Genomic DNA, 20,908 nt, shown 5'->3' with positions numbered 1-20,908 from the left:
AGCTCAACAATACCTTCTGTTTCCACTTCCAAAACAAGTGATGACCTGCCAATCACACTCCCTGTTGCGGGTAAAGGAGTGGAAGTTCAGTGTGAAAAACCATGTGTGACTGCTGTCCCCACAGTCACAGATGATGAAGAGCACGCAGATGCACTTGATGGGGCAGGCGGTGGTTGCACAGGCACGCTAGGCCGCATTGTAGCACAGTGAAATTCACATTGCGACTTATGCTTCATTTTAAGTCGTGTACAGGGTGGGCTCCCCAGTATGCAGCAAATCCAGGCAACAGGAAAAGGACTCTAGGCAGTTGGGTTGATAAATGATTGTTTAACTTTACCAAAACAAACAATAAGAACCATGCATACAATTTAAATAATTGAACAATCTATTCTGTTGCCTACTACCTGCTAATCCCTCTGTGTAGCAGTAATTGTGTGTTTGTGCGTGTGTGTGTGTGTGTGTGTGCGAACACGACTTACCAGTGGCGCATCACAAGAGCTTCCAAGTTATCTACCTAAACATAGACAAAACACATTACCCCCCCTGAATACCCTTGTTAGCTGAAGCCTCACAGATAATGCAGATGATAACAGTGTGAATGCAAACCACACAGCTCTGCAACACAGTCATGGAAATCTTGAAAAGCAACAGTCAATGCAAACATGTGTTGCTGTCCCTCTATGATTTAAACTGTACGTGACAATTTGACAGTGCAGAGGCAGCAAGTCTTATTGTCTCTAAATAGTCGGCCTACCCAGAACAGATATGTGTTTTGCTAATAAAACAAAGTGTTGCGTGCCCGCATTATTGTCTGGGCACAGCCTACCGTACCCGGGTACTGTGATGTCCAGTTGCCAGAAATACAGACTTTACGCTCCTCTCACGGTAAACAGTATAGACAGCACCGTAAGAATGTTGGTCTGTGGCACAGGATGCTGCTCACTGACGTTACAGTGCTCATCATCAAAGTACAACACAACTCCCCTCACAATTGAACGAACTGTTTCCGCGGTGGCTCCTTGCTGTAACACACACCTTTAGCTTTTCCTTCTGTTCATAGACAGCATCTCCAAGTCCACACCCGAAGAGCAATTTTATATTCCTATAGTGACCAAAGGCAGATCCAAAAAAACAGCAGCCCCTTGTGTGTAGTCTGCAACAATGCATGCAATGAACGGCAAATAAGCATATTGCTTTGACAGTTGCTAAAGCTGAGCAATACACCTTCACGCTGTCAATTCATATCCATGTGATACTTCATGGAGGAAGTACTCAAAAGTGTGAGTTTTTGCCTTCTACTTACAGATTGTTGACAAATCTTACAGATTCCATGACTTGGGTGATCCTTTGCGATGTCCAAAAATTCACAGGCTAGGAAAGGCTTACAGCCCATGCGACCTGCATAGCCAACACGACATCTGCTCAGAGTCAAAGTTGTGGTCCAGGATTCAGTTGTTGACGTGCTTCCAGTACTTTGTCTCTGGCCAGGAAGACGCAACGTAACCTCGTCGTCAGTAGCATCCTCCTCCACCTCCTCTGCTGACCTCATCGACTGGCTGACTTTGGTTTGACAGTAAGTGTGGTCTCCAACCTCATCAATAACCCTGTGTGTTTTCATTCCCCTCGTCCTGAGTCCTCCGAGACAACCTCTTCCTGCCCTAACCGAATAGAAAAGTTGTCATTCCAATCAGGTATCTGTGCTCCTCATCATGTTCCCCATTGTCTCCACCAGGAGGATTTACTTTTTGGAAATGAGGGTGTAGATTAGGCTCAGCACCTTCTTCATCGGGGCCTGGATCCCACTCACAAAGCTTCTGGCCATCTGCGCAGATCATTTCCCCTGTCTCATGGAACTCGCTACCTCAACACGTCAGATTATCTGCTACACCCGCAAGCTTCAAACTGAATCTGAAAACTCATCTGTTCAGAAATGACTATAACCTTCAATGACACCACCACCATACGTACTTGACGCTCAACCTAAACCACTCCTACTGTCTCCTCCCAAAAATCCTTTAGAATGTAATCCCGCAAGGGCAGGGCCCTCTTCCCTCTGTACCAGTCTGTCTATAGTTACTTGTATATGTATTCTGTATGTAACCCCCTTCTCATGTACAGCACCATGGAATCAATGGTGCTCTATAAATCAATAATAATAAAAATAATAACTTCCTTGTCTGTACTCATTGCAGCTTTGGAGCAGACCTCTGATTCCCAGGCTATAGTGCGACTGAACAGCTATGCAAACTCAACCATCTCTGTTACCCCATACTCAGCAGGGCTGGTGGAAACTTGAGAGCTGTTAGGAAGCAAGTGCGATTGGATTGACACCACAGAGGAATGGAGTATTTGGGATCTTGAAATTGGGGTGGAGGAGAGGCCACTTTATGGAGCACTTCAGATCCATTGAAGCAGCTGGTGTTTTGGCCTCATCTACATTTGTTAGCGATGGTCGTGTCCATGAAAAAAGGGATCATATCAGATTATCCATGGGAAGAAGTACACCTGTTCTTTTGGATGGTATTTGTTGTTACAAAACGGTGACGCCTTAAACGCAAGCAGCCTGCTGCGGTTTCAGTTGCACCCAGGCATCAGCTGCCATTTAGGCCTGTGCCTCGGGTTGTCCATCTGGCTGCTTTCTCCTCCACGTCTAAGTGTGGAGAGGCAGCTAGTGCGCATGCGTGTGTCGATTTACCCCAGCCGCAGCCTAACTCCAGTGTTTCGCCTAGTGAGTATGCTCAGCCTGACTGTGCCATTCCTGAGGCTAAGTCTTCATTTCGGGCTACAGCGCATGCTCCCACACTTAGTGCGAAAAGCCTCTTTGCACAGGTACTTGCACTCCGTGCCGGGTCTAAGTCCTGTGTTGTGCCTAGACACCATGCTAAAGCTGATAGTCTTTTTTCAGAGACTGTATTTCATGCAACTGACCATGGTCAGGCACTTACTTTATCAGAAACTAGGTCCGGTAATGAACTCTTTGGCCCTGCCCCTGATGTGGGGGGCCCATTTAGACCACAGGGCATCAGGTGTCCTGACGATGTGGCCAGGCCACTCCCAAATGGCTTGCAGAGGTCCGCCCCTATGACTTGTCACCTCATTATTGATGGTCAGACGATGACTGGTGAGGTGTTTGGGTCATGACAGCCATGAGGTCATCATTGAAGTTGCGGTTCCAAATAGGACGCTAGTTATGCCACTCATGACGTATCACTCTGCTTTTGTCTCCAGGAGGTGCATTGTGGTCCACCCTGGTTTGGGGCGGACCCAGGTTATAAAAGGGTCTGGAGACAACAAGGAGGTGCGAAGTCTTCTATTATGCTCCGAAAGAGCACACCTCCATGCGTTGAACCCATTGCGGCTTTAGGCCAGAGGTAGGCAGGGATAGGGCGTCGATGCAGGCCGCCACCACAGTTGGTAACGCAGAACGGTTAAGACCAGCTCCTGTCCTACAAGTTCTGCTTGTGCAGCCCAGTGGCATTAACAGGCCTGCTGCTGCTGATGCGCCTGCTGTCCACAGGTGTGGCCCCAATGCACACGGTCAGCGTACTGAATGGCCCCTGTGATGTTAATAGGGAGTTCCTGGGCTGGGTGGGCGTGTGGACCCTGTGACGCTAACAGGGCTCCCAGTCTCAAGATCCGAGTGGCGTCTAACTTGGTTCAGGCTACTATTAGTTTCATAGCCACACAGCTCTGTATCCTCCACCTAACCTTCCAGTTGCCAACCTCTCCTTTTCCATCTGGGAGCACGGTGGACACTGACTGCTGATGGGGATATATACCTTTCTCTTTCTTTTCTTATTAATTTTCGTTATATAGCGGTAACATAGTATATACACCTTATCCAAATCTGCCAGTCCCACCGTAACAGATGGTGTTTCTTCATCAAATGTTACTTTTGCTTAACCACCAAACCCACGGACCAAAACTTTTTTCCCCTTTCCAACACACCTGTTCCCCTTTCCACCAGCATCTGTCCTTTTTCAACTCATTTTGTATATGACCAAAAGTGCAACTCTGCAGGGACACCGTACTCAATGCCATCTCAGCACAGCAGCCAGCCCTCGGTCCCTCAGATGTGGACAAGTAAAAGACCATTTCCTCCTATCCATGACAAAGCGTTGAGATTCACTCTGTGCAGCACTGGTGTTTAGTGGAAAAGCAGATCTAAGATTGCGTACCACCTTCTGAAGATACTCCTGTACACGTGCGTCCCTTTCTATGGCAGGAATTATTTCGCGAAATTTTGTCTTGTACCGGGGATCTAACAGTGTGGCAACCCAGTAGTTAGCATTACTTCGAATTCGTACAATCCGAGGGTCATGTTGTAGGTAGTGCAGCAAGAAGACGCTCATGTGTCTTGTGCATCCAGGAGGACCAAGTCCTTGGTGTGTTGGTGGCAGAGAGGTGAGAATCGTGCCTCCTTCCTCAGCCCTCTCCCCCCAACCTCGCACAACCGAAATGTGAGCAAGCTCTCACTCATCTGGTGAGTCTTCCATGCCCATTGCAAGTTCGTCCTCCATTTCTTCATGGCTCCTGCACCTTCCTCAACAATTTTTGCTGATACTATGCGCCCTTGTTAATCCCTATCCCCCACCATAACTGCTGCCTAGGTGCCGCTTACCGTATGGACCTTGTAGATCTTATTATCCCTTCTGCATATGACTCCTCCTGTACTTCCTCACCTTCCTCTTGGACCAATACCTGACTCCGAATAATGCTTACAGTGTGCTCCATCATGTAGATGACCAGAATTGTCACGCTGAGAATGGCATTGCCAGTGCTAAACATCTTCGTCGACATTTGTAAACTGTGTAGAAGGGTGCATAGGTCCTTGATCTGACACCACTCCAGCAGCGTGATCTGCACCACCTCTGGATCAAGTTAGCTCAGGGTATACGTCATACCGTATTTCAGCAGGTCCATGCTTACTGGTCCAAGTATCTGTGTTGAAATGCACCCTGTCACACACAGAGTTTCTCAAGGAATCGGTGAGGTTGTGTGCGACCTACTGTGGTAGCGCGGGCACGCCTTTCTTGGAGAAGGAGTGACGACTGGCCATCGGCTTTTGGGGCACTGCAATGGGCATATGGTCTCGAAAATCCTCGGTCTCAAAAGGGTGTAAAGGCAGCCTTTCTGTTGCCAACAAGTTGCAGATGATGAAACTCAACCTCTTAGGCATGTCATGCCCTTCGAAAATCATGTAAAACACAGCGAGGGGACTCCAACCACAGTCTCCCTCGTTGCCACTAATTGGGCCACACACACCCCAGTTGACTGGCATCAGTTGACCCCCCTTTTGAAAAAGAAAAAGATGCTTTGCATGAAGCACTCTCAAAAATACGCGTGCCTTTCCCGTCCCCTGGCTGACCCAGGGGAAGACAAGTCCTCTGAGAGCCATGATTTGTTCATTTTGGTTCTTTTAGAAACACAGCGAGGGGACTCCAATCACAGTCTCCCTCGTTGCCACTAATTGGGCCACACACACCCCACTTGACTGGCATCAGTTGACCCAATTTTCAAGATGAAAAAGATGCTTTGCATGAAGCACTCTCAAAAATACGCGTGCCTTTCCCGTCCCCTGGCTGACCCAGGGGAAGAAAAGTCCTCTGAGAGCCATGTCCACATTGTCAGTGGACAGACGCGTGTGCTTATCTGCCAGCAGACCCCCAGCAGAACTGAAGACAGGTTCTGAGAGAACGCTGGCTGCAGGACACGACAAGATCCCCAAGGCGTACGTGGCAAGCTCAGGCAATTTATCCAGATTGGAAGCCTAAAATGAGCAGGGCTCAAGTTGCACAGTAATGGCATCGATGTTTCCTTGCATATACTCATATATCTGTGTGTCCTCCTCTTTTTCCTTGTCCAGCTCTTTTGTTTTCGCATGAGTATATGTCCTTGTCACTTTCCCTTGTGTTTGTGTTGTGTTGTGAGTTGTTTGTCACCTTTTGGACACCTTTGAGGGTGTTTTCTAGGTGTTTTTATGTGTTTGTGATTGCCTGCCATTGTTTCCTATGCAGTTCGAGTTCGGTTCGTCGAACGTTCGACGAGCCGAACTCGAACGGGACCTCCGTTTGGCGAACCGACCTCGAGCCGAACCGCGACCGGTTCGCTCATCTCTATTCGTGACGCCACCTGTGGTATGCGGCTATTAAGCCGCCGCTGCTGTGTGAGGCCTCCGGGGTAATGATATGGCAGCAATGGTGGTACTGCTCCCCACAGGTGGAGCGGTGCCCCGGGGACACTGTTGGTGCTCATGAGAGTCTATGGTGTTGTATGGATAACACAGTGCAGGGCCGACAGGCAATGAAAGAAACAGGCACAAACAACAGTCTCTTTACCTTCTCCTCTTTTACTTCACAAACGGTTAGTCCTCGGAGACCGTTACAGGTGGTAGAGGGCTCCGGCCGGCCTGGAAGTAACTGGATGTCGTTTTGGCCAGATGAGTATGAGGCCTACTCCTTTTCTTTTCCTTACTGTGATAGGACCCTGCTCTCTGGATCTAGCAATGGCCCTCTTGCTGCTGGGACCGGTGGTACGTCCCTTTCCCTCTGTGGTAGGCTGCACAGGCCTTCTCTGGTGCTTCTCTGCTGGAGTCCACACCGGGCCCTGATGATGCAGCTGTACCTTCGGGCTGATTATGGGCCAGTTGCTTGCAGCTCTCCTGCCCTTCGGATTCGGCTACCATGGAGTATTTTAGGCCCTGGTGGCCACAGACTCCGATGTCCGAGTCTCTTCTGTGCCTCTCTGCTCCTCCTGCTTCACTGGGCCAAGCTGCTCCAGCTCTAGGCCCCAGTTCTACAGGACAGCACTACTCTGCGTCTGCTTGTTTGACTTCTCTCTACAGACTGACCACTAACTCCTCCCTCAGGCTAGACTTAAGGAATGCTCCCTAGAACTCCAGGTTCAGAGCTCCCCCTGCTGGCCTGAGGGAGAACTGCGTTGGATGTTAAACTTACTGGCCAATAGACCTCCCAATTACCTCCAGGCTCAGCATTAACCCTTTGGAGGGGCAATGCTGTTGTGGCGACCAGGTCCTGGGGCGCCACACATTCATGGAAGAAACTATCTGATTCCCTACAAGAATTCAAACCAGAATACAGGGAATTGTGATAAATTAACTATTGTCCAGCATTTCATTAGATAATCATGTCAAAGCTGTACAGGCATGGATACCATGGATCGTATATGCTTATCCACATTCACCTATCACCCAAGTTGCCCTGACATGATGTGAAATTTATTCATATTTTACTCTAAATATATATATATATATAATGCTCAAAAAAAATAAAGGGAACGCTAAAATACCATTGTACTGTTTAAGGGTTCCCTTTATTTTTTTGAGGAGTATATATTTATAATTATTGTGCTTGCTGCTCACTGTGATGCAACCCCAACCCTCTGTTTATTTTCTTCTTAAGCCTTCTTCTTGCTATCTCCTGTTTTCTAGATCATCTCTTTTTCTACATCTCATTATGCCTGATTCTGCCTCATGCACGTGGAGACCCTACAACAACTCGGCTTTACCTTTTGTTTGGCTTTGTAAGGTCCCCTTCACACGTCAGTGATTCCAGTATGTATGACGATGTTTTTATACATCCCAGAATCACATCAGTGTTTTCACAAGGACCGTGTGTCCATGTGGCGTGTGTTCACGCCATGAACAGCAGCGCCCGTAACAGGTGAGTGAAAAGTTCATGATCTCCGTGTGCTATCACGGATAGCACACGGAGAACACTTGTGCAATCACGGATAGCACACGGAGAACACTTGTGCCAAAATCACAGCACATGGAGGGCCATAGGCACCTTCAACACGTCGGTGAAAAACATGTGTGTTTTCCACGGACGTGTGAAAGAGGCCCTATATTGTCCAAAGTAATACTCTTCTAATTCATTTCTTGTTCACACAGAGGTCCTCGTCACTCGTCCAACACTCCTGATTCATGAAGAGGCAAAAGCCCGTTTGTGAGTCAGAGGAGGGTCTGTCTCCATCTCCTCAAGACCGGCATTGTCTTGATTAATCGGGCCCTTTTTGTTGTTGTGTTGAACATGATAATGTGCTTCTGCTGTGCACCACCATGAATTCTTTTTTGGTCAGGATGTGAAATGACACAAAAATTAGGCTGGTTTCACATTCCTTCTTTTGGACAATAGAACTCAAGGGCATAAGATGTAACATAATTATGTTACATTATGTTTTAAGCTACCTTTTTATCTAATTTTAAAAAAACAAACAAAAGATTACATAAACCTTTCAATAGGATGCAACAATGTGGTGTGATCCTAGTCTGAAAGTGACAGCCGTGTGTTGGGACTAGCACTGATTCCCATATAGGACAACAGCAGTTTGCAGAAAATCTGAACCACATTACTAGCTTGTCTAATACACACATGTCATGTGTCATGGATCGAAGACTGTAGCTAACCCAAATAGGTGGCACTGGAGAGTCAGCTTTCTTCTTCTATTGTCTTTGACAGAGAAGACTTGCTGAGTGTGGAACGCCTCCTTTGTGGATATTTGATTTCTGGATATACACCTTATGTGCAACTACTAAACATTTGTAAAAATGAGAACTTGTTATGTAATTTTTCCTTGATGAATAACAACCATAATACATTTTTTTTGTTGAAGATCAATGTTTTTACAAATCCCTTACCGACAACAAAAACAGCTTTTTTTTGTTCTCCAGTTTTCTTATTAATTTTCTTGGCTGGTGAAGTTGGATCTTTCTCTTTTTTTTGTGCCTTCTCACTTTTGGCTTTTTTCTTTTCCTTTCCCTTTGTGGTGTCTTTTGTCTACACATAAGTAACATTAGCAGGAATATGTAAAAGCAATGATAAAATGCTGAGCATGCCAATGAAGCTCTTGCCCAAGTTAGAGGTTAAAGGAATATGCCAGGGAGCTAAAAATGTATTCACATTGACATAAGTTCAAAAACTAAAAAAGACGACATCTATAGAATTGTTTTCAACAGTCACAGTATGAGCTATTAGAATTTACTGTAACAGACGTAGCTCCTGAGGACTCCCCCTCCCTTCTGGGATGTTACGTTACAGACCAGGGGTTATAGCATGTTACTACCTTCTAATACAAGACGTCCCTCTGATGATGCCTTGTTTCATGCAGTCACAGATCAGCTGGCATGGTTTGTCATCATTTAACCAAACATGATGTGTTGTGTGGGTTTGTAATGTCCTTCCATCATTTGTGCTTTTTCTGAGTGACTCCCACTGTGATCTATGGCTGCTTCTTCACAGCTTATCAATTATAGTCAGAATTTTCCTCCACGCTCTGTGGAATTTCACAGAGTATTATACAGCTGCAGGCTATATATCACCCATAGTCTATCCCCTCCTCAACAGTAGATCTCTCACTAACCCCATTGTCAGTTGATAATTTTCTGTCCCTTACAACCTTTCTGTGCAGCTCTTATCATTCCATTTTTTCATGTGTCTCCCTAGCCTGAGGGAAGCATCAGGATGTCTGCTGCAGTATGTATCAGATTTATTACCCCATCACTTCCCTTTAGTAAAGGGTGCTTTACATGCTGCGACATCGCTACCTATATATCGTCGGGGTCACGTTGTTAGTGACACACATCGGGCGCTGGTAGCGACATCGCAACGTGTGACACCAAGGAGCGACGATCAACAATCGCAAAATCGTTCAAAAACGGTGATCGTTGACACGTCGCTTTTTTCCTTAATATCGTTGCTGCCACAGGTACGATGTTGTTTGTCGTTCCTGTGGTGTCACACATCGCTATGTGTGACACCGCAGGAACGACGAACATCTCCTTACCTGCATCCATCGGAAGGAGGTGGGCGGGATGTTACGTCCCGCTCATCTCCGCCCCTCCGCTTCTATTGGCCGGCCGCTTAGTGACACCGCAGTGACGTCGCTATGACGCCGAACGCACCTCCCCCTTGAAGGAGGGATTGTTTGGCGGTCACAGAGACGTCGCTGACAAATTATGTGTGTGTGACGCTGCCATAGCGATAATGTTCGCTACGGCAGCGAGCACCAAATGTCGCACGAGCGACGGGGGCAGGTGCTATCGCGCTCGACATCGTTAGCGATGTCGCGGCATGTAAAGCACCCTTTACACGAGTAATAAGAGTGGCCCAAACAGGTTGCAGAAGGCAGGAAACTACAAAGGAGAGGGAAAGCAGCACTGGTGAGAAGGAAATAGACTATTGAAGGGATACAGCCTTCAGCTGTACAGATTATCTGGGATATGTCAAGAAGTGTTGAGGGAAGCTATGACTGTCAGAGATAAATGGTGAAAAAGCAGGCCTACATTATAGGTGGAGTCATCAAGGCAGCAGTGCACAAATGATGGAATGACATTATATACCTGCAAACATGACATCTTGCCTGGTCAGGGGACCGGCTTGCATAATAAGAGGAATGAGCAACCCTTGACCCCTGACCTGTGACTGCGTGGGAGGAGCTGCTATCAGGGGTCTGGCTTGTATTAGAAGCCAGTAACAAGCCATGCCTCCTGATCCATGACGACGTATGTTAGAAGGGAGGGGGAGCACTCAGGAGATACATGTCTGTCTCAGGGAATAGTTCTGTGACAATTGAAAACACTACTATACAGTTTTCATGTAGCTGTGAATACATTTGTATCTCTCTGAAGAACAGATTTACAAACAAGAAATACCCTAAAAACTCCATACACAGAACTTATTAACTCTCAGAATATTTTTCTTTTAGTAAATATTCCTCATGATAAACAATGTCAGACTAGAGCTTCTAAAACATTTTCTGCTTGTGTCTCACCAGACTGAATGAGATTATGTCTGTAATGGAAATCCATGTTCAAATAAAAAAATAAGTTTTTTTCCCTTTTTGCTTCCTGAACCCACTATAACATTAAAATATGTACAACATGTGAACTGTATTAGAGAATAGAGACTACAGCGGCCAGAGAAAAGACTATTCAGAAGATGAAACAAATTATATGACAACCATCCAGCTGAGCCTCATCAACAACCAAGGGGCGCTGCACTAACGAGACCAGTCTCACAAATTAAAGGGAATCCGTCACCAGCTTTTTGCTAACCCATCTGAGAGCAACATGATGGCAGCATGGGCAGAGACCCTGATTCCAGAAATGTGTTACTTACTGGGCTGCTTCTTGTAGCTGGTATAAAATTCCTGTTTTATCTGCTGCAGATCTACTGTAAACCTATACAAAAGAGGAGTAATTAAGCCAAAGAAATTACATATAAAAACAGATCTTATTCGAAATTATTAAAACAAGATGTATAAAAGAAGAGGTCATTCAAATCAGATCCAAAAAAGGTTGTGCACAAAATATAAATAAATACACATACACAAATATATGCAAATTGCAACAAAGAAAATAGGTACCTAAAAAATGTGTGTGTATGTAAAATATGTATGGGGCCCGCACCAAGGTGCCACATGGGAATAAAACAATGGGAACGAAGATGAATAAATAATGTGCAATACTTACAATACCCACAAGATGGCAGTGTATCCCCAATATGAGGTTCTGGATGCATGGAAAAATGGGTCTATGTAAGTATAAAGCCCAGTTGCAAATAGAATATTTTGCAATACAAATACTACAGAAAAAGTATGTCACCCTGAGCAATAAAGGCACTGCACAATGCTAGTGACATTATGGTGAACAAAAAAAAGGTTAGAGGATAGAAAGAACCAACTCTGAAGGAGTACATGCAAAAAGGACATCCATGGAAAGGACATAGAATGAAGGGCCCGAGAGAGAATGAAAAGGACAAACTGCTGCCAGCTGATCCAGGTTGTCCTTTTCATTCTCTCTTGGGCCTTTCATTCTATGTCCTTTCCATGGGCGTCCTTTTGCATGTGCTCCTTCAGAGTTGGTTCTTCATATTCTCTGACCCTTTTTTATCACTTTTATATGTCACTAGTATTGCGCAGTGCCTTTATTGCTCAGGCTTTTAGAAGATAGGAACTGTGGAGGAGAAGCGCAATAGGGTCTTACCAGATAACAAAGGTGATTAATAGTGAGGAAGTCACCTAGAGTAGTTGTGCAAGTCACAACTCCTATATCAGCAATATATAAAGGTGAACAGTTGCAGCCTCAAGCAGTGAAGAAGGAACCGGGTATCTTGCTGCACTATCACCACACCGGGATGTAATGTTATTTCATGTCTTTATTATTTATGCACAGGTCAACGCGTTTAGGAGGTCGCAGCCTCCTTCCTCAGGACAACAGGCTAAAACATAAATAAGCTTTATTTAATTATCTATGTTTTTGCCTGTTGTCCTGAGGAAGGATGCTGTGACCTCCAAAACGCCTTGACCTGTGCATAAATAATAAAGACATGAAATAACATTACATCCCGGTGTGGTGATAGCGTGGCAAGATACCCGGTTCCTTCTTCTGAATTTACTCCTTTATTGCTCAGAGTGACACATACGTTTTCTGTGATCAAATGTTTTATTTCCATTTGCAATTGGCTTTATACTTATATAGAGCCATTTTTCCATGCATCCTACACCTTCTTTTGGACATACACTGTCATCTTGTGGATATTGCAAATATTGGACATTATTTATTCATCTTTGTTCCCACTAATTTATTCCCATTTGGCACCTTTGTGCGGGCCCCATACATATTTTACATACACACAATCATTTTCGTGCACCTATTTTCTTTGTCGCAATTTGTAAATATTTGTTTATTTATTTTTTGTGTATAACCTTTTTTGGATCTGATTTGAGTTACCTCTTATTTTACACATGTTGTTGTTTTAATCATTTTGAAATAAAATCTCTTTTTATCTGTAATTTCTTTGGTTAAATACTCCTCTTTTGTATAAGCTTACAGTATTCTGAATAGAGCCGGTCATTATAGATTTTCTCAGTTCTACCACTGATTGGCAGCTTTCTGCCTCTGCACCCTGTACACAGAAAGCTGCCAATCAGTGGTGGGGGCAATGTTATACAGAGCTCATGAATGTGGAGGACTTCATGGCAGCAGGTGCACTATTCCTCTAGTGATAATTTCTTACTTAAAAAAAAAATAAGTAATTTAAGCCAATCTGCAGCATGCAGCCCAGTAAGTGACACATCGCTGGAATCAGGGTCTCTGTCTCCACATTATGTTGCTAACAGGTTAGCAGATCGACCAATATCTCATATATTTATGATATATATATATTTTTTGCACTTTATGTTTATTTTTATGCAGCATACCGTCAGGCCCATTTATGTTGGTCTTATAAACTAGGGTGTCTGTCCCGGTGGGGTGCACTTATTGAGAGCTGTGCAGCCTGCCTAATCTAATAGTATGGGTGTATAGTGTCTTTTTATTTTTTTCTTTAGGTGTTGTTGGCAATTTACCCCTGATGAACTCCTGACCATTTAGTTAGGAGGGGGAGAAACGCGTCGGAGAAGCTTGGGGTACCGGCCTGTTAGGTGGACCCAGGAGCTTGATCCTAACTGCTGTGTACTACAGTATCTTGACAGGAACATAGGTTCCAGTCCAATTCAGGAACCAACATATATTTTTATACGTTTGTCCTGGATTTTACACAACTCACCTAGTTCTGGTGGTGGGCATAGGCCAGTGAAGAACAGGGACAGCAAGGGATAGCCACCCGGAGCGGGGGTGTTCAGAACATTACGACACTCTCCGCAGGTAGGAAGGATAAGTGGAGGATCTATTTAGCCCCTAGACTACATGGAGTTTATCTACCTATTAATCTAGTACTATATTCCTGCACGCTTTCTCTGCTCTCCATTAGGTCATTCACGAGCACTTTGTCCTTTGTCCTTCATGTTCAATAGACACTTGGTGTCTTAAATTGTTTTTACCTAATTATTAATAAAGACTATTGTTTTAGAGGTTGTGTCTTAGGTGGTTTCTTATGGGTGTATAGTGCTAAGATGTTAGTGGCCATCAGGAATCCATATTGGTAGTTTGTCTTTAAGATATTAGACAGTAACAGTTTAGTTTTTATCAGCTTGTTCTTCTGTAATTTTCTCAAACACCTGGACTCATAGTTCTTTTATCAATGTTTAGTGAGAATGTACATGTTTATAGTATGGTAAAACATCTGGTACCGGCAGCCTTTGGCATGTCTCATTCGGTGACATATTTGTCCAGTGTAGATTGACATCTAAAGAGTTGGCCACTCAGAAGAGGGATACAATATTAGACAAATAGAACCTGTTAAGCTGGGTTCACACACCTGGCGTGCGACGTCACTCTGGCCGGTGATCCTCCTCCTTCCTAAGGGGGCGGGTCGTACAACGTCAGAGTGACGTCACACGGCAGGCGGCTAATAGAAGCGGAGGGGCGGAGATGAGCAGGATGTAAACATCCCACCCACCTCCTTCCTTCCGCATAGCCGCCGGCGGCAGGTAAGGTAATGTTCCTCGCTCCTGCGGCTTCACACACAGCGATGTGTGCTGCCGCAGGAACGAGGAACAACATCGTACCTGTCGCGGCACCGGCATTATGGAAATGTCAGAGAATACACCGATGATACGATAACGACGCTTTTGCGCTCGTTAATCGTATCATCTAGAATTTACACACTACAATGTCGAAAGTGACGCCGGATGTGCGTCACTTTCGATTTGACCCCACCGACATCGCACGTGTGATGTTGCAACGTGCAAAGCCACCCTTAGAGTTTGTGTAACACTTGGTTATACAAGCATTTGTTTTCAAAAGAGATATAAACTGGTGAAGATTTCAGCGAAGTCAGAAGCCTATTAACCTGTGGACTAAAAGGGGATGCCCGTGACACCACAGTGTGGATCCCCGGAATTTCTCTGTCTTCGCTGTTTTGCTTTTCACAGCTGATGTTCCGGACAGATGATGTGTGTTATTCCTGCTGAAGTTTTTTCTATGTAGTGTGCAATGTAAGTATTTTACCTTTGTGATTTATATTATGTAAAAGTGTAGGCAATATCACACTATTTCCTATTTTCTGTAATCATTGAATCGTTATAATAAAATTAATCGCCTTCTTTAAAGCCGTATCCAACCCCTTTAAATACTTGGCAAAACAGGGTGTCAATAATGTGTGTGATCAGCGCCGTATACAATCCTTATCCGTGTGTAATTCTAAAACTAAGCAATCGATTCCTCCATGAATCAGTAGATTGATAGTGGATGTCTCATCAGTATTTTGCACCTGTGTTGCCTCTCCCCTTAGGCTGTGTGCACACGTACATGCTGAAATTTCTGTAGCGATTTATCAGCACATGTGCGCTTCAAATCGCTGCAGAAACACTAAATAATGGATACAGTATTTCAGCAGAATAAATGCCAATGTCATGCGCTTGGGATGCAGCCTCTCCCATAGACAGAGTGGGAGCTGCATCCAAAGCGCACAAAAGAAGTGACATGCTGCATTTTTGAACGCACCGATTTGGATCAAAATGTATGCACAATCTTCATATATTGTGTAGGGGACGCAGGACGCATGCATTTACGCTGCAGTGCTAGACGCAGCGTAAATGCATGCAAAACACACACGTGCGCACACAGCCTTATGAAGGAGGGCTTCTGTATCCTGTTAGTGCATTAGTTTCAGTGACCTGGACAGATAAATACTGTTTCTCTTATTTTGCTGTGGTAGTAACAGATTAGGAAGCCAGAACCAGGTGACAGTTTCCCTTTAAGAAGCAGTGTGCCAGACCATCTTGGTGTTGCCTCTTTCCTCTGGTATTTTGTATGGAGATATATAAATATATTGACAGTTAAATTGATTAAATAACACCCAGTTTCAACTCACTCCCAAATTTCTAGCCCTGGATCAGTGCTACACTGAGCTCCAAGAGAGAAACTGTTCCATTAAAGAGAATATGTACGGTAGTAATGAAAGTTACAGACCACGGTGTTGGTGATTTCCTGTAGAAGTGCAGTCTCCTCTTCTTCTGTTAATTGCTGATTCTCTATGTGGTTGTCGTCTTTGCTAACTTCTGCCTCTTGTGGAATAACAGGCAAATTCTCATTCCTCTTAATGGAAGCTTTCTCCACATCTTTAACACTAAGAACATATTGGTTTAGATTCCTTTAAGATGCACTTTAAATGAAATCTGTCAGCAGGTTTTCATATGTACATGTATCAAAGACAAGTCCATCAATACCTTTAGATGGCCAGTCTGTTCCTCTGTTTCTGATAGTTTCTATGCTGTATGTGTGGCGCCCCTGACCTGGTCAGGCACCACTGAGTACTGCACCCATGCTGGGGACAGTACAACACAGGTAATCCAGAAGGCTGACTGGGGTGTGGTACACAGGCGCATAGTGATCAGGTCTCACACATGTACCCATGAGAGGACCCCTGGGGATCCCAGGAGGGGGAAAAGCCTTCACCTCCACTGGAATAGTGGAGGGGGCCAAAAGCCTCCATCTCCTCTCAAGGGGTGTGGTAAGAGAGTCTGGTTGCTAGGTGGCGTAGGCAGGCACAAAAGGGAAAGGAGGAGTAAACAGTCTAGAGTCTGCAGCAGAGTGTGGAGGAGTGAGGAGCAGGAAAGTGAAGCTCTGACAGGAGCAGGAGTGAAGGTCCCAGATGTGAGCCGGTTCAGAGCAGAGTCCAGGGAGCTCCGAGGAGAGCTGACCCCTTCCCCTGGGCTGCTGGAGTCTGACAGCGTCCGCGCAGTGGCTACCGACGGGGGAGAACGGTCACCTAGGAGTGCTACCCGAAACCCATCTCCAGCTAGAGAGAGAGCACAGAGTGGGAAGTAAGGAGACTGCTAGGGAGAACCAGGCCCAAACGGGCGGCAGATCCCGAAGCGGAGATAGATCCAGCTTTCTTTTGCTAAACCTGCCGGTGTGGGGCTCTCAAAGCCCACGCCACAACACCACAAAAAGCCGCAGCCACGTAGCCACAGTTAGGGCCCATAGCTCACAGGAGGCAAGAAGCTGGAGTGATCTGGCCCAGGCAACAAGCACACGGCAAACGAAGGGGAGTGAGGCTTCAGCAACTTCCCTGGGTGACCCCCATAGGGACTCAAAGTCGGGGTCACCCCAAACCACCAAGGGCTAAGGAAGGCGAGTTAGTAGTCACCCTCACAAGTCAGCCTGAAGGACACCTGGTTCCCGCCTGGTTCATCCCAGCTACGCCCGGGTTACTCACCCTGCCACCTGAAGTGAGTAAAAACCCTGAAAGACATTCTGCCTGTGTGGAGTTATTCTGCGCCTTGTGGTACTACGCACCTACACAGGGCCCTGGGGCTTGCCTCACTCTCAGGAGGCTATTCCAACTAACTGCACTCACCATCAGCCCCAGGCGTCCCTCAACCTGCAGTGGCGGTCCCCACTGACCGCAATACTGAGAGTGGCGTCACGACAATCAAGAAGAAGATCTCCTACCTGTGACAAGATCCAGCCGAGTGGAGTCCCTGAAGGTAATGCACCGACACAGCACCTGTGGGGCTTCACATCTGGCGTCACGAACAGGATAAGGACTAGACCTGTCCAGACAGGTGACCATGTGCCTGGGCGGTCCGCTTGAAAAATTGGAAGCGCCGCCATATTGCCACCATGAAAAGCGCGCTGAAAAACAACAGCAGCCCGCGCTGGGAGAAGTTACCGCCCACGAAGAGGTGTGGCTACCCAGAGATCCCCTGCAGAGTTCTGACCTCGCTTGTGAAGAGAGCGGAAGCGTCCAGAGACGTCGGGACAGAAAGGGAGCCAGAAGCCTGCTGCTGGGAAAGGAGCTGCTGAAAGAGGCAGAGCGGAAACTGAATAGCTTGCTACTAGAGGCAACGGCGAGTCCACTGCTGGGAAATCGTGCAGAAGAGGGCGCAGAAGAAATGGCGTCTGACCGCAGAAACCCAGAACCGGGCTCCGCTGCCTGGTGGTATCGGGAGCTGGCCCAGTTCTGCGACCGACTGGAGACCCGGGTCGTGGAGCAGATCCGAGAAGAACGCATGGAACTTCTGGAGATGGCTGCCGCGGTTCAGGCCTATGAGAGGGGAACCGCACGACGAGTGCCAGACCGGGCGGTGACGACTCAGACCCCGATGCTGCCACCGATGGGTGAGTCCAGTGATGCCCCTGCCAGCGCGAGTGCCCCGACCCCTGCTGCCACGTCCGCGGCCCCTGAAGAGGCGTCCGGCGCGGCGACGCTGAAGCCGGCCGCAGCCACGCCAGGTGCAGCCCGCCAAGCTCAGGCCGCCGCAGCGATGCCCTGCCCGGCCCACCAAGACCCGGTCCCTGCAGCAACGCCCAGTCCGGTCCGCAAAGATCCGGCTGCCACCGCGACCCTCATCCATGCCGCGGGTGTGACGCTGACCCAGGCCGCCGCCATGCTAGGCCCGGCCCGCCGGGACCCCACCGCAGCCGCAACGCTCGTCCGCGCCGCAAGTGAGACGCTGAACCAGGCCGCAGCCACGCCAGGTGCGGCCCGCCAAGCTCCGATCGCTGCAGCGACGCCCAGCCCAGCCTGCACCGATCCCATCGCGACAGCGACGCCGATCCAGGCCGCCGCCATGCAGGGCGCGGCCCGCCAAGACCAGGCCGCCACCATGTCAGGCGCGGCCCGCCAAGAGATTGCATCACCATTTACCCCGGCCTGCAAGGCCAGAGCAGACACCGCTCCCCAGTCCAAAGAGGTCCCTGCTGGAAAGCCCACGCTGGGGGAGGACCCCGCATACTGGCAGCTAAAGGCTGACATGGAGGCCAAGTTTCCACAATGGTTGGTGGACCAGTACGTGCTCCCTCCGCATACCCCCAAGAGGATTCCAGCAACCCCTGCAGCAACCACGCCAAAGAGTCCCCCGCCTGGGCCTGCTGAAGAAAGCCCATCCCCAGCACTGCCACCAAAGGAGTGCCAAGAAGAACTAAGGGGGAGAGGAGGCCAGGAAACTGAGGAGCTGACTCAGGAGCCACCAGCAGTGGATCCATGCCCCGAGCCAGAGATGCTGCCGTATTCCCGCTGGGACGAGGAAGACCTGACACCTTCTGCTGAGGAAGATCTGCCCCAAAGCCTCACCTGGGAGCTGGTAAGCTGCACCTCGCAGAATCCAACCCGCAAGATACAGCGCCGCAGTAGAACCCAGTCTTTCCCTGCACCGCCATCCCCAGAGCAGAGAGAAGTCACGGCCAGAGACCTAGAAGAAAAACGGTTCCTGAGAAGAGCCAAAGCACAGGTCAGAGGACCCCTTTGTAGAGGAATTGTGGAAGACTTTAGCCTGAAGTCAGGATACGGGTTCATCGTTGCACCTGGTATCAAAGAAGGCATTTTTGTCAATAGGAGAGACGTCAGAGCTAATTTGCCCAGAGGACACCCTGGCAGAAACTTAAAAATGGGAGACTCCGTACAGTTTACCCTGCATCGAGGCGAAAGAGGCTGGTATGCCCTAGATGTAGTGCCATGTCCCAAAGAAGAAAGGAAAGACAGTAATAAAGAGAGAAGTCAAGACCAAAGACCTAATGATCAGACCACTACAGATGAGGAAAAAGGTCAAGAAACCAACAGGTGCCGCAGCCCTACAGGCCCAAGCCCTGGTGAGGAGGAATCTGCATAAAGTAAAGCATACAGCAAGTTAAAGTTTTGAAAAGTTGGAAGTTTTGCAACGTTTACGTTTAAGTATGTGCCCACATAAACTTGTGTGAGAAAACCATAAACCTTAAGGCTATGAACTGGCTATAGCCACAAACTCTCGCAGTGTAAATAGTTACACCAGAGGGCACCACCACCACCAGAGTCAGCCTGTTTAGGGGCTTGGCTCGTCTGCAACCAGGGAGCCCGTCCGTATATAGGGCCTTGGCTTACCTGCAACCAGAGAGCATGCCTGTTTATGGGGCCTGGCTCTCCACCACAAAGAGGGTACCTGGTCAGCACCAACTGTGGAGGCCGCCTCTACATCCTGCCAGAAGAGGCTGAAGGCGCGGATCCACCAGGCCAGGTATACCCTGAAACCACCAGACCATGAAAGCCGCCTCTACATCCTGCCAGAAGTGGCTGAAGGCGCGGCCAACGTGAGAGGGTTTTGGGTGGGTTAACGGACTTGTGGGTGGAGGGTGGTGATGTATGGTACCTGGTGTTTTTAAAAATGTTTTTCATGTTTTAATGTTTTATGCATTTTAAAAATGTTGTCTTGCAGCCCGAGGACGTGCTGGTGATAACTAAGGGGGAATGTGGCGCCCCTGACCTGGTCAGGCACCACTGAGTACTGCACCCATGCTGGGGACAGTACAACACAGGTAATCCAGAAGGCTGACTGGGGTGTGGTACACAGGCGCATAGTGATCAGGTCTCACACATGTACCCATGAGAGGACCCCTGGGGATCCCAGGAGGGGGAAAAGCCTTCACCTCCACTGGAATAGTGGAGGGGGCCAAAAGCCTCCATCTCCTCTCAAGGGGTGTGGTAAGAGAGTCTGGTTGCTAGGTGGCGTAGGCAGGCACAAAAGGGAAAGGAGGAGTAAACAGTCTAGAGTCTGCAGCAGAGTGTGGAGGAGTGAGGAGCAGGAAAGTGAAGCTCTGACAGGAGCAGGAGTGAAGGTCCCAGATGTGAGCCGGTTCAGAGCAGAGTCCAGGGAGCTCCGAGGAGAGCTGACCCCTTCCCCTGGGCTGCTGGAGTCTGACAGCGTCCGCGCAGTGGCTACCGACGGGGGAGAACGGTCACCTAGGAGTGCTACCCGAAACCCATCTCCAGCTAGAGAGAGAGCACAGAGTGGGAAGTAAGGAGACTGCTAGGGAGAACCAGGCCCAAACGGGCGGCAGATCCCGAAGCGGAGATAGATCCAGCTTTCTTTTGCTAAACCTGCCGGTGTGGGGCTCTCAAAGCCCACGCCACAACACCACAAAAAGCCGCAGCCACGTAGCCACAGTTAGGGCCCATAGCTCACAGGAGGCAAGAAGCTGGAGTGATCTGGCCCAGGCAACAAGCACACGGCAAACGAAGGGGAGTGA

General features: G+C 47.8%; 1 protein-coding gene across 1 annotated transcript in view; it reads right to left on the bottom strand.

Annotated features, from left to right (window-relative positions):
* The window catches only part of KIAA2012 (KIAA2012 ortholog), a 518,638-nt gene that overhangs the window by 31,199 nt on the left and 466,531 nt on the right, over positions 1 to 20,908 (bottom strand). The window contains exons 20-21 of the mRNA XM_075318976.1: positions 15,875 to 16,031; positions 8,660 to 8,798 (exon numbers count right to left, since the gene is read on the bottom strand). Of these exons, the coding sequence (XP_075175091.1) occupies positions 8,660 to 8,798; positions 15,875 to 16,031 (296 nt within the window). The remainder of the gene's footprint in view (positions 1 to 8,659; positions 8,799 to 15,874; positions 16,032 to 20,908) is intronic.

The sequence above is a fragment of the Anomaloglossus baeobatrachus genome, chromosome 7, assembly GCF_048569485.1.
Source record: "Anomaloglossus baeobatrachus isolate aAnoBae1 chromosome 7, aAnoBae1.hap1, whole genome shotgun sequence".
Classification (NCBI taxonomy): Eukaryota; Metazoa; Chordata; class Amphibia; order Anura; family Aromobatidae; genus Anomaloglossus; species Anomaloglossus baeobatrachus.
The sequence above is the reverse complement of the archived record's forward strand: the minus strand, read 5'-3'. Positions and strand labels throughout refer to the sequence as shown.